At 44.6% G+C, this 16,906-nt stretch overlaps 1 protein-coding gene across 7 annotated transcripts in view; it reads right to left on the bottom strand.

The window, feature by feature from the left end:
- Nucleotides 1–16,906, bottom strand: part of KDM2B (lysine demethylase 2B) — a 104,598-nt gene that overhangs the window by 30,741 nt on the left and 56,951 nt on the right. For all 7 annotated transcript variants that reach the window (XM_054289065.1, XM_054289066.1, XM_054289067.1 and 4 more), the window contains 2 exons: nucleotides 15,008–15,462; nucleotides 7,277–7,363 (listed from right to left, as the gene is read on the bottom strand). In XM_054289065.1, the coding sequence (XP_054145040.1) occupies nucleotides 7,277–7,363; nucleotides 15,008–15,462 (542 nt within the window). The remainder of the gene's footprint in view (nucleotides 1–7,276; nucleotides 7,364–15,007; nucleotides 15,463–16,906) is intronic.

Raw genomic sequence — 16,906 nt, 5'->3', positions numbered from 1 at the left:
AAGAAATGCCTGATTTGCAGTAGATTATGAACTTTATAATCAGGAATTTTTATCAACAAAAAGGATTCACAATACACACATATTTGTATATGCAAATCTCCTTGTAGACTACTGGCATTTAAAATTGTTGTTGACACCAAACAGAGTTCAGGCTCTGCTGTGTGGGATCATTTCAAACACCTTTAAGCTGGTGCCTGGCAAGAATGAAATGTGACAGTTTAAATCTCCTCTTTGCTCCTGCACCACTTGGAATGACTGATGGAAAACTTATTTGAATCTCAACCAGAAAAATACACCATACAACAACTTACCCAGAATCTCAACCAGTAAATACATCACACAACAATTTACACTGGATTGTTTTGCTGTCTTATCTACCTTTATCTTTTTTATCCTTTCCAAGCTTTTTCTAACACCAGATATTCTCGATTTTTACTTTAATTCTTAAGTGCTTGTTTTTAATTATCAGTATGTGCTTTCTAATACATTTGTATTCCCACAGGAAGTTCCCTGAGCAGATCTCCATGGAACTGGCCTGTCCTAGGGAATCTGGCAGAGTTTTCCCACTGCTGCTGCATGGAATGTTGCTTTCCTGGTGGTAGCCCCGGGCAGGCTCCTGAAGCTGATGCTGGTTTGATGTTGTGCCATTTCTACGTGCTCAGATCTGTTTCAGACACCACTCTGGTTAAAACACTAATTGCTGTAACGAGTCCCTCACTGCTCCTGCTGCTCTGGGTGGAGCTGGCCCAACGATAGCTATGGCAGGAATTCTTAGTAAGCAAGCAAGTAAAAACTGGAAGCACTTATTCAAAGGTTTTCAGGAATGTTCTTTGTCCACCTCACACCTCTCCCCTTGAACTGAAAGAATTCCTGACATAAAACAATGCTCAACACTTCTGAAAAATCACACTGGTTTCAAGTTAATCACTCCATTTTAAGCTCTACCTCCTAATTTTTGCATACAATTGAATTTATTGTGTCCACTGATTCTTAGTCCATTTCCTTACTATGTCTTAGTTTTGATCCAAGGCATAATGTCACATAAAATTGAATCCATAAATAAAGCAGCTCTGTTATTAAAAACTGCTGTATTTTCTTTTCTTACCAGGACTTTTAAGGTGAAACACCAAAAAGAGGGGAAAAGTTTCCTTGCTGGAAATGGTGGCAGACATATGCAAGTACATAGGGACATCTATGGGGTCCAGATCTGGAGATGGTGGCTAATCCTGCTGAATTTTATTATTTAAAATACAGGTTCATTCTAAAAATCTACCACCCTTTTCATCACAGCTGTCCACTGTTCTTCTTGTGTGCTCTTTGATTCACTGTGAACAATGATCTGAAATCTAACTTCCAGCCTAAATCTATTTCTGGTATGTTTATATTCACTTCTTCCCATGCCAACATTGTCCATCAGCTTCAATAACTCTTTTCCTGCCCTGATGATTATACTCCCTGAAGTCCACACAACAATCATCTCCCCTTCAACTCTGCTGGGCCATGCTGAACCAGGCATGTGCCGCCAGCCTCTGCTCTCCAACATCACATTTTGAATATACGTGGTTGTGGAGTCCCACATGCACCCTCACTTCAAAACTACCATGAATGGAACTAGAATACAGTAAAAAAAAAAAAAAAAAGCTCAAATGTATGGGTTATGTACCAGAAAAGACTGAGCTGACTTGTGATTTTCAGCTTGGAAATAGAGGAAAAAATACTGAAACACAGTAATGGGGGATAAAAAAATCCTTGACAGCAGAGAGATGAACACAGACCTCATTCAAATTTCTCAGAATGCATGATACAGAGGGCATGAAGTGTATTTATGATATTAAAGGACAGATCTGAAACAACATAAGGAAGCACTTATCTACACAGAGCTTTATTAAACTGCAGGGGACACTGGCACAGGATGCTGAGGAGATCAAAAACATCAACAGGTTCCACAAATTATTAGGTAAATTCACAGAGAGAAAAAAATTCTACTAGATGAAGATATCATCTTCCATCTTAACATGGCAGATAAGCAAAGGGAATCTCTATTCCTGCTTTGTTCCCATGACTCCTTTAGCAGTGGTGACAGCAGCAGCAGGAACAGGACAGTGCCACAAGGACCTGGGCTGGTGGAACATGACTTTCCTCAGCCCCAGGAATCAGCCTTTTGCTCTGCCTCTCACTGATTAGTTCATATGAGTTAACCCTTCTTTTTCAGATCCATGGATGTGTAGAATTCTCCAAAAAGATTTCTAGTAAAAATAATGGGGCACAAACTGAACTGCTGTAGGACAGAACTCACTAATGACAGAAATAAGATGCTGCCATCCTAGAAAGGCCCTTTTAATGTGATGCCCTCCTGTGACCACCCCAATCCAATAAAAGCAACCTGAGAGATGCCTTCCTTTTTTTTTTTTTCAATAATTACTTTTTCTTCCTGGTTCTCATGCCCTGATACAGAGCTATGAACATTATTTGCACTGCCAATTGCAGGGAATCTGGTGTTTAAAAAACCAATAATCCAATCAAAGTTTCAGTTTGTGGCCTTTACTAATTAATAGTATTCAATTAAATAGGAATATTACCATTTCCTTATTAGACTTCTCAGCTATCTTATTTTAAAATCAACAGGTAAAAATTGCATGGAGAAAGGGTATGAACAGGCATCAGAGAAACAGCCACATATTGCAGCACTGTTAACCAGCTCCTGAAAATTACAGCTCCATCTCCTGCTCACAGCCAGTCCTAAATATATTTGGACACTCACTCTCATTGCAAATGCAGTGGCTTTAGTTTTGTGCCAGGTAAGAGAGATGAGAATCCAGCTCCCAGTCTGCATTTCTAACTCTTCACAGAACAGGAGAGTCCAAACATATTTTAGTTCTTTATAGCTGCTCTTCATAGACAACTAAAGATCTTTATCACATAAAAACAGAAGGCACTGCCACAGAGTGTAATTGCATGCTGCTGGAGTTGACTGTTTTCTCCCAGAAATAGGAAATGGTTTGAAAAACGTGGTTTCTGCTTAAGCCATATTCTGAGTTCCCTAAATAAAATACTATCCCTAATTCCTGTGCAGATAAATGGGAACTCTGGCACTGCAGGGCTGAGTAACTCGTGGGAATGGGTTTGGAGCCTGGGCTTGGCAGGCACCAGCTTCCTGCTCCAGTGACCAGCTGTGAGTTGCCACAGTGGAAAATCAGGTTTAGGCTCTGCTCTGTTCACACACCCCAAAAGTTCCTGTCCCAGGGATGGGGTGGAAGTTGGTAGGGATGATTCCTTGCTCTTCTTTAGCTGCTGAAGAACCCAGCACTGAAGGCAGTGTGCCCTATGGAGCTCTTCCCAGCACAGCAGGATTTGGACAAAGGGTGGATTTGATAATCCTGGAGGTTTTTGTAACTTTAATGATCCATGACTGCAACCCCCCAGACAACACTGAGCCCTGCACCAAGGGAGGAGAGGCCAGTGCTGCACAGCCCCCAGCACAGGAACAGGATGGGGGCTGCACATCCTCGGCTGCATCCGCACCAGCAGCACTGGGAATGTCCTGCCTGGAGGTGCAGGGACTGTCAGCCAGCAGGACAAGCAGCTTTCACAGATCCACCAGCCCCATTCCTGATTCCTTCAACAGGCCTCAATCAGGATTGCTGTACATGTCCTAAGACCACTGGCACTGGACTGTTGTCTCCTACTGTACAGCTAATAGAAAAAGACAGGTTCTTGCTCCTACTGAAATAGAGTTTCCAAAGGGGGGAAAAGAAGGTGCCTAAAGGAGAGTAATTATTGTGCTAAATAATTACCAGTAAATTATAAGAAGTACAAGCAACTCAAAATAACTCCATAAAGATGAGTAAATATAATCTGAAGAGGTGTCTATGAATCACACTCCATCTCTCTTATTACCACAAAACAATAATGGTTCCTACATTTTACTACAGAACTTTTCACTGAAGATGCAAGAGATCTTTATAACCATTAATTTCACCTCCCAGCTCCCAGCTGGGAAGCCCCATCTCCACCAGGAAGAGCTCAGGGAGCAGGAATGTGCCATTCACCTCACACGACACCAGCTGCTGCAGCAGAGCTGGGAACAGCAGCAGACCCCGGCCTCCCATTTTGTGCATTAACCACAAGATCATCAAATGTCACCCAGTTATTCCAACTACTCACTAACCCATTGCTGATCATTGCTTCTGTTTCTTTTGCCAGAGAAGCACTCTGTCTGTCAGGGAGCTGCAGTGTGACTGGCAGCCCCAAATGCTTTGGGAAAGGTGAACAGAGAGAGGCACCACTGCAGGGCCAGGATCCCTGCACTTGGTGAAATGTCCTGCCCATGACAGCTCCCCCTCTCTGGAGTGGGATCTGAGGTGAATGAACACAATTCTTCCTTAAACCCAGCATGTCAGAGGCTTCAAGAGCCATTCTGCAGCTCTGTGCACGCTGCTCAAGTCACACAAAACGTGAAAGAAACTGACTTGGGTTTAAAGGGAAACATTATTTGGTGCTTCAAAAATCATTCAGGTTACCAAAGGCACATTCCTTCAAAACAAGTCAATGGAACCAAGCTCGACCTTCCCCAACTTGGGTTACTTACACAGACACTCCCTGTCCCTATTCCCTGATTTAATCAGGGTTCTCTCCCTCTGCTCTTTGCTTTTCCCACTCCATCCCTTTTCAGTCCTTGCTTCTCTCCTAATCCTGCTCTCTTGCCATTTCTAGTCTCTTCCCCTCCTTTCTTTACAGTAATTTCCATTTTCTTTGAAATGTTTTGGCATTTAATGCTGGCTTTATTCTTCCTTCTCCATCTGCTGCTCTTGTCTTTCTAAATCTCTTCTGGAGCCTTCTCTCGAGAGAAAGCAAGAGATGTACTCTGTTCCATGTACTGCTTCATCTTTCTGGATTTCAGTTCCCTTCTTTGCCTTCATGCCTTGGAATCAGACAATCCTGCTGTCCCTGGAAGCTGATACCAACTGAAATGTCTCCTTGCAGCCCCACAGTAGCAGCACTGTGCTGTGCTGGATCTCCTGCTCCCTCTGAACACAAGGACCTCAGGAGAGCACTGGGAAATTGCTGCCATTCCTCCCATAAAAACTACAAGACTGCAGAAAGCAAAATTACTGGTAGATTTTACTCCCCTGCCTTGTGCTCAACATTTGTGGGATCTTCTGGCTATGGAGACTTGCTCCACCAGCTACAATCCATTTTCCAAGGGAGTTTCCGCCTCCCTAAGGGTTTTTCTTCTCTGTAAAATCTTCTATTTCATTATCAGGGCTTACAGGGAACAAAGGAGAAATAACCAAGCTTAACTACTAAAACTGCTTTTAGACAAATCTCCCCTATATTGTCTTTCCCACAGATTTTAATTTGGAACTCACAGGCTCAGCTCTAAGATGCCTCTTCCCAGCCTGTTCACTTGGCCTCTGTTCCCAGGAAGGGAAATAGCTGCAGCATGGAAGATGACAAGGACATTTGCCAATTAGAAGCACCACAACAAATTTCTCTTGGGAAATGTGCAGCCCTATCTGCAAGTGTACCTTTGAACTAAAACATAAGACATAACAGAAACTGATCACAGATTAAGCAAGGCAAATATTAAGAGAATGGTGAAAGCATTTTTTCTCTTATCAATTTTTGTTTATTTCCAAACTTCAACCTAAAGTCTGACTATCTGTGAAAGTTTTCCTTGTATTTGTTATTAACTGGTATGTTTGATATTGTCATACCAGTGGGAATGATGCCTCCTGAATGTTTTTGCTTTCAGAAAGGCTGAAGGAAAATAAACACCTGAAAAAAAAATCCCTTGCAGCCAGCAAGATGGATTTTGCAAAAAAGGGTAAGATTTAAGTCACAAAAATTACAAATCCTTTACAGTTGCAGTTACATTGCCAATACACAGAAATAAAATAGAAGAAATGAAGCATTTATCAAGGTTCCAAAATAAAGTGAACAAGAACATTAACAAATGCCAAAGCTTATAAAAGCCTCAAAGCACTCAGATCCTCCCTTCTCTAACAAGCTCAAAAGGGAGTCAGTTGTTCCTCAGTTTTATCTTACATGTTTCCCACACCACCTTTTCTCTGGTCATAGAGATTTTGCTTTATCCAATGCCTAGAATATACTTGACCGTGGCATGAGCAGCAGCCATAAACAGAGGAGTGCAGAATCCCACACCTGTTTCTCAAGGTTTTCCACTGTTGTTTCTAAACCAGTGTTTTAAACACAGAGCGTATTCCCATGGATTTATTACAAGCTAAAAGGGAAATATGTATTTAACAAGACCCAATTCCTCTGAAATATGCTGAGCTGAAACCCAAAAAGGGACCAAGAAGGAACATGATGAATCCTGCCCCACTCTCCTCTGGCAGCTCCATGTTTATGGTCTCCTACCTCCCACCTGCAAACAGCAAATTCTCATGGCTACACGTGCCACACCAAGTTCACCAGCACAAGAAGTGAGAAGTGAGTGAATTATCTTGCCTGATAATTATCTGAAAGGTATCTACAGGGATAACGACAGATTTTCAGATTGAAGCCTGATTTAAGCTGACCGACCCCTTCAGCATTTCTAAAGAAATAATGGATTATAAAACTAATTCAGTGAAAAATGAAAGTAAAAATAGAAGCGATGAGACATCTTCTAAATAAGCAAAGCTGCTTTTACAGCGTGCTGAATAACTGCAGTGTGGTAAACATACCACTGTTATAAATAACAACCAGCCTTTTGACATTGTTCTTTCGGTAATTATTTCAAATTCTCTATCAGCCCTAACGAAGCAAACCTCCTGGTTCTCCTGCAAAGTGAAAAGAATTACTCCCATGTATAGGAGGAAAAATTAGGATATAAGGACAGAAAACAATGCTTCAAAGCTACAGTGGCACAGTACAGAGCACTCAGGAATTCTCATAGTGTAAGAGAAAAACCATCTCATTCAGATGGGAGTGTTCCCTAAGTGACTGATTTGTAGCATTTACACATCATTTCATTTTACACAGAATGCATCAAAATTTTTAGATTTAACCATAATTAGTAAACGATCAAGACATATCAAAGTTTTATACTGGTAAGTAAGGCTCAAATTCTTTCTAAATGGAAACTCTGATTTCTCCCTGCTAAGGCACTTTCTTGTTTTGCTTCAAGTCTTAATCATAAAACCATTAAAAGAAACATTTTGTGTTAAAAATGCTAGCAGCTGCCAACAGATAATACACAGCACTTTGTCAGATTATAGATAAAGACCAGGCCAGGCACAACAATGGTTAGTAAGGAATTGCGTCTCATTACCTTTGTGGTCTTCTTGGGCCAGCTGACCACAGGGACACCCGAAATGGCAAGATTTTGGTCATCATCAGCATGCTCCTTTAGTATGTTCTGTTGTAAATGAAAAGGCCTTTATTAACCAGAGAAACATTTCTCCAACTCAAGAGTGCAGAGGCCTCTGCTCTTGTGGCAGAACACAAGATCTCTGCAAGTTACTTTTGCCTCCAAACTTCCAATTCCCACTGAAACTCTAGCACCTCTCATTAACATCCAAATGTGAAACTTCTTGTAAAACAGGCAGCAAAATCAGCCATCAATCACCTCAAATGTTACAGAATTCTTTAATATTGGTGTGTCCAAGACTGGTGTTTTACCACTGTCACCTCTCTCCCTCAAATCCAGGTCATTAAATCCCAGCTGACCCCACCTCTGACCCTTCTCTCCCAATCAAGGCTACAGAAGGCCTGAGAAGCAGTGAGGCTCTGCCCCTGTTATTTCAGCCATCACAGGCATCAGGTGTGCAGTCTGGAGCAATCCTCAGGTGCCTGATCATTCAGGTGAGCCAAGAACAAAAATGTGCTCTGGAGCCTTTCATCTTTTTGCACATGGCAATCCAAGAGCACCATCATTCCCACTGCCCTTCCTTCCCCCATGATGGGCAGGACAGAGCTGCTGAATCCAGTTCCTTTATGTGACCAGCTGAGGCATTCAGGTTCCTGAGAGATCACCAGGAAAGGATCTGACTGTGGACAGCATTAAGGGAAAAAGATTGGTCTCCCCTCCCTTCCACCCCCACCAAACCCTTTTCTTTGATGCACTGTTCTAGAGATTTCGTGAGTGGGTTGCACAGGCTGACACAGCTTCCACCACTGTGAATCACTCCCATGACCAGTAACCCAACACAGAGCTGGTAAAACACTCCATGTGCAGCTGGGAGCAGTCCACGCTCCCCTCCCATGACTCCCTACATGCTCACTAATTTTGCTACAAAACTCTTCATTTTGGACTTCAGGTGGCTGAAAAGGAAGAAATGAAAACAAAAAAATAGGAGTCAGAAGGAGGATTCTGCTTTGCTGCTGAAAACTGAAGGCCAAATCAGCACCAACAGGTTAAAGACCAAAAATAAAAAAGCTCCAGTAGAACAAATGAGAACTGCAGGTTGGAAATTACTTCAACAGAATATTTAGGAGATGACCCCAGACAATCAAGTTCAGCAGTGCTGTTCCCAAGTATATGAAAAAAGCTTAATTAGCCAACAACAGGCAGCAGGCTCTGTCAGTCCCCAGTGCAGCACTCTAGTAATTAGTAATTTCACACACTATACAAAAAGAGCTTAAAATACAGTAATTGTTTTAATAGGGAGTGCACTTGGAATTCATCTGTAATCATCCAACTAAAGCCCAGAGTGTGATGGCATGTTCCAGTCCCCAGGAGCCTGGGTTTGGATCAGTGTCCCTGGGGCTGACTCTCTCCCCGGAGCTCAGACAACCTGTCCCACTCAGCCCAATTCCCCAGGCTGTGCTTCCATGGGGGCTGTGCTCCAGCAGCCAGCGCAGAGCTGCTCCTGCACACAGCAGCTCCCCAGCAAGGCTGTGGGTGATGCTGCTCAGGCTGGAAGCAGCACCAGGGACCAAAATAAGCAATGCCACAACAAGCCCAGTTTCATCAGCCTGGTGCTGTGGCTGCACTCAGGGGTTTGCAAAGCTGAGGGGTAAAACACAGCTTGCCCCAACCTGGCTGTGATGCAGAGTCTGTATTGTACCTGCTCTGCCAGTGCAACACCCAACAACTTTTAATCATTGGCAAATTAACTCTGGCCAAGCTGAGGTGAAGTGAGAACCTCTTTTCTCATGTCCTTTTCATTTGGAGAGAGATCTCTGCATTAACTGATCTGTGACCACACTCTGCAAGTTCAATCCTAAAACTGAGAGCTCTTTTGTATTCTCATTGCAAAGCCAAAATTCTCCAGAACAAGGAGGCAGCTTGAGAGCCATAAACAAAGGACAAATTAATCCCTTTTTACTTTGCTACTCTTAGGTTTGAAAGCCTGTAAGACAGAAAATCTCAACATTTCCACTAACAACTGTCAGAGACTCAGAGTTCAATGGAAAGCAGAGTATATTCCAAGAACTTGGCAAGGTAATGAAGGTTTCTTGTTATCATATGTATCAGGTGAAAATATTATCCAAGGAGAAATGCAAAACGATGGCAGCTTCTCATGTGAGGCAGCTGAAAACAAGGGCTGTCTGCACAGAGCCCAGCACAGAGCCCAGCACAGAGCCCAGCACACAGCACACACAGAGCACACACAGAGCCCAGCACAGAGCACACACAGAGCACAGCACAGAGCACACACAGAGCACACACAGAGCACACACAGAGCACACACAGAGCCCAGCACAGAGCACACACAGAGCACAGCACAGAGCACACACAGAGCACACACAGAGCACACACAGAGCCCAGCACAGAGCACACACAGAGCACACACAGAGCCCAGCACAGAGCACACACAGAGCACACACAGAGCCCAGCACAGAGCCCAGCACAGAGCACACACAGAGCCCAGCACAGAGCACACACAGAGCACACACAGAGCCCAGCACAGAGCACACACAGAGCACACACAGAGCACACACAGAGCACACACAGAGCCCAGCACAGAGCACACACAGAGCACACACAGAGCACACACACAGCACACACAGAGCACACACAGAGCACACACAGAGCCCAGCACAGAGCACACACAGAGCCCAGCACACAGCCCAGCACAGAGCACACACAGAGCACACACAGAGCACAGCACAGAGCACACACAGAGCACACACAGAGCACAGCACACAGCACACACAGAGCACACACAGAGCACACACAGAGCACACACAGAGCCCAGCACAGAGCACACACAGAGCACACACAGAGCACACACAGAGCCCAGCACAGAGCACACACAGAGCACACACAGAGCACACACAGAGCCCAGCACAGAGCACACACAGAGCACACACACAGCACACACACAGCACAGCACAGAGCACACACAGAGCACACACAGAGCCCAGCACACAGCCCAGCACAGAGCACACACAGAGCACACACAGAGCACACACAGAGCCCAGCACAGAGCCCAGCACAGAGCACACACAGAGCACACACAGAGCCCAGCACAGAGCCCAGCACAGAGCACACACAGAGCACACACAGAGCCCAGCACACAGCACAGCACACAGCACAGCACACAGCACAGCACAGCCACACTTGGGCTCACTGCAGTCAAGTGTCAGCTCACAACAGGCTGGGGGAGGCAGGGTTTTGTTCACCTGCTTAAAAACAAGAAAAAAGAAGATAAAGAAAAGCCATGGGGCTCCAGTTAGAGGAACAACGTGATGCTCTTCCAGCACAAGGTGGCTCAATTCATTACACTTGAGGGCTGTGGTGACAACAGCAGGTATGAAGGGAAGAAGCTGATTAACTGTATAAGAATTCAGCTTAGCCACTAATTTCAAAAGCACAGCAAGGAATGACTCCCCTGAAATGCATTCAGTAGAGGGAGGTTTTTTTCTGTCATCAGAATGGGAAGGGGGTAAGATTTCTTGGCAAGAAAAAGTAAGAACATATTTCAGTAGATATCATCTGTCTTGCACAAGAATCTTCTCCTGCTGCCAAGGAGTTGCAGATATTTGACAACCTCTGTTCTTCAAACCGAGTTTCTTCTGCTCTAATGGACTTCCACAGGCCCTTCTGAAGAACGGCAGTGCTTTTGCTCTGAAGTGGGCAAGGTCTGTGGCATTAGTAGGAGGCAGATCTCACAATCCTGTTCCCCAACAGCAGCAGAGGAATTGCCATCCTCTGGTACCACACAGAAATGTTATGTGCAGAATCAGAGGCTGCACACAGGTGAGAATCCCTGGCAGTGGTTTCATGTGTGCCACAATGCAAGGCCTGCTCAGCTTTACCTGTCCTGTGACGTGGAGTGCAAACTTCACCAAGGAGGACAATGGTGATACATCACAGTGACCTCTTCCTCATGCACAAGCCCACCCCAGCCCTGCTGCAACCACCAGGGACTGAATTCCCTGTTTGGGCTGAGGGGAGAACTGCCCTGCTCTGCCTGTTCCTCTCTGCAAATAATCCTCCCCTGTGCTGCTGCACTCCATCCATCACGGTGATAAATGGGTGCTCAATCTGCAGAGGCAGCACTTGGCACTTCTGGATTGCTGTGTCCCCACCAGACAGGCACACTTAGTTTGGAGCTCAGATGATGTGTAAGGAATTTACACAGGCTTAGTTTAGTTTTCAGTCTCCCTTCTGGTAGGGAAAATAAATTACTTTACTTCAGAAAGTCTCACCTGCTTGACATTAAATAGCTGGAAATAGCTGCGCTTGTGTTTACCACTAAGAGCAGTAATCCAGTCACCCATCCTTTCCTGTGCTCCTGCTCAGCTGGGAAAGCATGGATTCTTTGTGAGCTACCCTGATTAGTTCTGTGAAACTTCACATCACTGAATAAAATGGTTTCCTTTCTCCAGTTTAACTATCCATATCCTGTTTTCTGAAAACATTAATTATCTTCCTGAAGCACAAAGACAGACTTGAATGTCATACAAAAAAAGTTCCTGAGTGTATTTCAGTAAGAAATAAAAGTGCTAGAATAAACACTGATTTATTTGCTTCAGGAAGAAACTTGTTTAAGACTTTCCCAGCAGAGCAAGAGCTTTCAGACTTTGTCAGAGCATGTTCTTGCTATGCATTTGTTAAAAATAACTCTCAAATGGGTGCACTAAAAGGGTACGTCTAATAGGAAGCATTATTAATACATCACATGCCTGAAAGTTGGGTCGCCCATGAAATAAACCTTGTTAATACAGCCAAGCACAGTCACAGCACGGGTCATTAGCACAGCTCCTGCAGGATTCCTGCCTCCATTCAGCCACACAGCTGAGTGCTGCTCTGGGTATTCATCAGGGTGAGCTAAAGGGGCCAGGCTCTGCTCACTCCACTGCTGATGCTATCAGCAAACCCCACCTTATTATCTGTACAGGTTGGAAAACTATAGCAAAGTAAGAGAGGACACGATTCAGTGGTCAAGGAGATAAATACCATTCTGGAAAATGGACTGTATTTCTTCCTCTGCCATTATGTTTTTATCTGGTACAGGGCAGATCTTTTAAGTTTCCACAGGGTGTCATGAGCTATGTGCTCCTGCTCTTCCTCACACCTTGGGATCTGGTGCTAAAGATCAGAACTCCTGCTCTGCAGAAATGTTAAGCCACAACTGTTTCAATATAATTAAAATCATCTTTTGCACATATCATTGTTAAATACACTAACTGTCCTGTGGCATGTAAAGCCAGTACCCAAAATTACTTTTATCTGAATCTCCACCAGTTCCCTGTGATAACAACAGCTCATCCGTCATGCGTGGAGCAGAGGGTGGGGATCCCTGGGAACCCCAAGGGAGCACTGATTCACCCTGTCCAGCTGAGGGGCTGAACTTCAGAACCTGATGGAACAGTAAGGGTGGAACTGCTGCATCCTCACACCAAGGAACCCCGGATCCTGCCAGGACCATTGTGCTGGAGCATGCTCAGAGGACTCAAATCTGTCACTTGGCAACTCCTCCCTCAGCACGCCCCATCCTTTGAAGGTAAAAGCTCTCAACACGCTCACACACTTGGGTTTGATTTTTTTTTTTTTTTTTGAAGTGAATAAACTGAATAAAACAAACCTCATGCTCTGAGGAGATGGGATGCTTTGGCTCCACTGCATCCCTCCCAGGAAGGAGGGATGGCTGCTGCACCCAGGCTCCCAGAATGGGTCACACCTTGTCACTGGCTGCCTGTGACAATCTGATGATGAGCAAAGAGAAGGCCTTGCTGGGAATCCTGGACTCCCCCCTGATCTGGAAGGCAATGTACTCAACTGCCCCTGACTGCCCCCATTCCTTCAGAGCCCTGGGAAGGGGATTGTGCAACCCCGGGGAGTTACGGAGGAAGCTGACTGCAATTTAATTAATTTACTCTGCCATACTGACTTCCACTCTCTGAAGACTGGCTTATATGTGGGTCAATACTGTAAAAAGATGGGTGAGAAAGTCCTTTAGCAGTTCTTTAGACAATGTTCAAGAAGACGTTTGAGTTCACGTGGTTTTAAAAACATCTCACTCTGGCTAATCAGTCCCAGACTGGCCAAACATCCAGAGGTGATTCCAGGGGAAACAATCCTGCAGCATGTCTGATGTTTAGATGTGGTCATGGGCTTTCACCAGCAGGGAACCATCAGTATCCAGATGTTGGGCTACATCCTGATGGTTACAGCATGTGCTGGCAAGGACAGAAAGTTTAGGAGCCACAACCAGTTATCACAGGAGATGGAACATCAAGCTGTACACCATAACTGGCAGGTGCTCACTCAATACCAGTTACAGCACAGTATCACCAAAAAGGTGATATTGGCCTTCTTTTAACAGTCCATTTGTAGCTCTCCATCTCTGTAGTCAGTGAATCCAGTGCTCTGGAGAGGAACAGGAAAACAGATACTCCCACACAGTGCTTTAAGCCAGATTCACATATGGTACCTTGCTGTGTTCTGGGGAGATGTCTCACAGCACTCTGGAGTCTGGCATCCAGAGAGGGAGAGGATCCCACTCAGAACATCTGCACCAGCCATGAGATGCTGCACCCCTTTCTGGATTGTTAAGTGAAAATTACCCTGGGCATCAAGCTTGAGAAGTAACATGACCATTCTTTCTGCTTCACCACAAATTCAACTTCTGGTCTTCATTTTGACTTCTGATTAAAAGATGACTGATCACAGAGCAAGCTGGTGAATCCACATCTGCAGCTTTGAGCAGGTGTGTCCACTTTCATGTACAAAGTGCCTGATTTTGCAAGAAGAGAATTCCTGAGCTCTTGTGGTTTACCAGAACGAGAGCAGTGTATCACACTTCCAAGCTCCAAGATCAGGGAATATGGTTCCACTGCACACTGCACATGTTCAGCCTTCTCCAATGGCTTTGAAGCCTTTCTAAGCAGCTGTTACACCACTTGCACTAAAATAGTACAGGCTCCCTCCCCATTTACCACATAAACACGTATTTTCCCCTCAGATTGTGCCTTACAGAGCTCTTGTGTATAGAAAATATGTAACTGAAAATCCAGACTGTTCACAGACCGAAAATCCACAGAGAAGTTGTGTCACTAGTGAGTACTCACTCCTTACACCAGCTCCTAAACCAATACATTGTACCAGTGGAGAATAATTATCAACCTATAGAGGGCAATGGAGGAAAGGGAAATGAAAAAGGTGAAAGAAAAAAAAAAAGCAGCTGGAAGTGTTAAGACAATCTATCTTCTGAGCTGCAATCAAGTATTTACATTTTGTATGTGTCAGCTAATGAGGTGTACACCAGGGAGACACGAGACCAAAAAGGGCTGATTAAAACTGTAAATATAAACAGACTTTTTGAGGTATAATATTTACATGTGGAACATAACAAGTGCTGAATTATGAGAGGATATAAACTTCTGGCCACTACTGTGACAGTCAGAAAGGACTGTGTCACTTAAACCTGGCTGCAAACAGGAGCCAGAGACAGCTTTGGTTCAAGGAATCATTTCCCTGTCAGCCAGAGCAGCCTGACATGAGCTGGTCACCACACACCTCTGCCACCCCTCTGCAGCTGAACTCTGCCTTCTGCAAAAGAGTTTGTGTGAGCAGAGTTTGTGTGGATCACCCAGTTATCACACCCACCTTCATGTCCTCCAGGAGAGCCTGAGGGTCCTCAATGCCTTCTGGAACACACTTCTTGTTCTCTGGGAGGGATTCAAGCTTTTCCACCAGGGCTTTTAAACCCTTCAGTTCAAATTCTGTGAGGTGAGTCCATTTGGTTGAAACTTCTGTGGCTGGAGACCCCGTGGGTGTTTTGGGATAGTCCGTGGGGGTCGTTGATTTGATGCTGTCGTCTGACTCATTAGACAAAGTTCTTTTCAGGTACCTCATTACTGTGGCTTTCTGCTTCCTCCCTGCAGCCTCCTTCCCTTCTGAGTGTGTGCTGTTGGGTGAGGAGGAGCCATCCACCAAGGATTTGGAGTTCTTATCCAAGCTGTCATCCTTCTCCTCCTGGAGATGGGCATCACAAGATTCTTCATCCATGTCTAACCACGAATCTGATGAGTAGCTGTCTGTGCTGCGTTTTCTTTTTGCATCTGAAAGTTACAAAAAGAATGCTGAATTTTTAGCCAGTGTAACCTCACAGCTGAAGCACTTCTGTACCACTGGGGCCAGGTGCTGCCTATTTCAAAGGGCACTGGAGAATGGTTTAGTGAGTATGTGACAGGAATGGGCTTTATTCAGCTGATTTTTAATTTTTTTTTCTTTGAGGGGGGCGCTTGTTTGTCTGTTTTAATGCTGGTTTTCATTAACATCTACTCGGTTCAAATGACTGGGAAACATTTAGGGAAAAATTATGCTTTCTTCAAAGCTTCAGTCCTCTATGCCTTCAATTAGGAGGAGGCAGAGCTCTTAAGTCACACACAATTAATTTTCCCACAAATCCGAAAAAGACCAGATTCGGCAGCTTTACAGCTTTAAGAGGAGAGTTAGCACAGAAGGAGGAGGGGGAGATGATGGCAGAAGGCACGTTAAAATGCTGTACATCATCATTCTTCCAGGAACCCTGCACAGCACAAAATCAACTCCTCACTACTTTTCCTCTCTGCAAGCAACAAGCTGTTGATAAAACAAGAACCCCCAGTTGTTAGTGCATGAATACTCATTGCTCTTCTGAGACACAGGATTTCAACTGGGCTTATTTTACGACAACAAGACAAAACACACTGAGAAACAGAGACTGTCACAGCTACATGCTACTGGTTTTCTTAATGCTGTTCCCAACACATTTTAGGTACTTCTCAGGAAAATTTAAAGGCAAGTTTCTGAGTCTAAAGATCTATTAATCTTAATTTCCTCCTAAGAGCCCCAATTGTTACCCAACTCTGTACAATCAAGCAGTGAAAGCAGTGTAGGAAACCAGTGGCCATGGTTCCCTCAAGCACACATCTTTTCTTATTTATTAGACACAATTTCCCTGACTAAGTGAACAACATTGAATGCAGGCTAGCAACAGCAGGAATTTCTGTGGAAAATACAGTTAACACTGGCAACACCCAGTTAAATCAATTTATTACTGGCTGAAATGGGTATGAGATTAAGCTGCAAACAAAAACACACTGCAAAGGAAACAGAAGTCACACAGAAAAAGTGAGAGAACAATTAATGAAAAGTTCCTTTCACAGCTTCCATGCTTTGCAGTGCAGTAGCTTTGGATTAGGACAATGTGAACCATGCTTAAGGAAGGATTAAATGGACATTAATGAGAAAGCTCAGCATCCGGCTGTTGAACAGCGAGGTTCAAATGCTGGAGCCCAGTTCCAAGCTGGAGAATTCCTGCTGGTCACAGAGACACTCCTTGTCTGTGCTCAGTCTGCACCACCTTGTCACAAGCACGCTGGTCAGAGGTGCCACAGGCAGTGTCACTGCTCAGCCTGCCTGGCTGCTCAGCCCTGCAGCTCCCAGTGAAAGCCCTGCAGGGCCAGCTCAGCTCTGTGTGTCACTGTCCCACAGACACCATTTGGTCACCTCACACTCCCC

The sequence above is a fragment of the Melozone crissalis genome, unplaced genomic scaffold (assembly GCF_028551555.1).
Source record: "Melozone crissalis strain CALT ecotype California unplaced genomic scaffold, PUWL_Pcris_2 ptg000063l_1, whole genome shotgun sequence".
In the NCBI taxonomy this organism is placed as follows: Eukaryota; Metazoa; Chordata; class Aves; order Passeriformes; family Passerellidae; genus Melozone; species Melozone crissalis.
The sequence above is the reverse complement of the archived record's forward strand: the minus strand, read 5'-3'. Positions and strand labels throughout refer to the sequence as shown.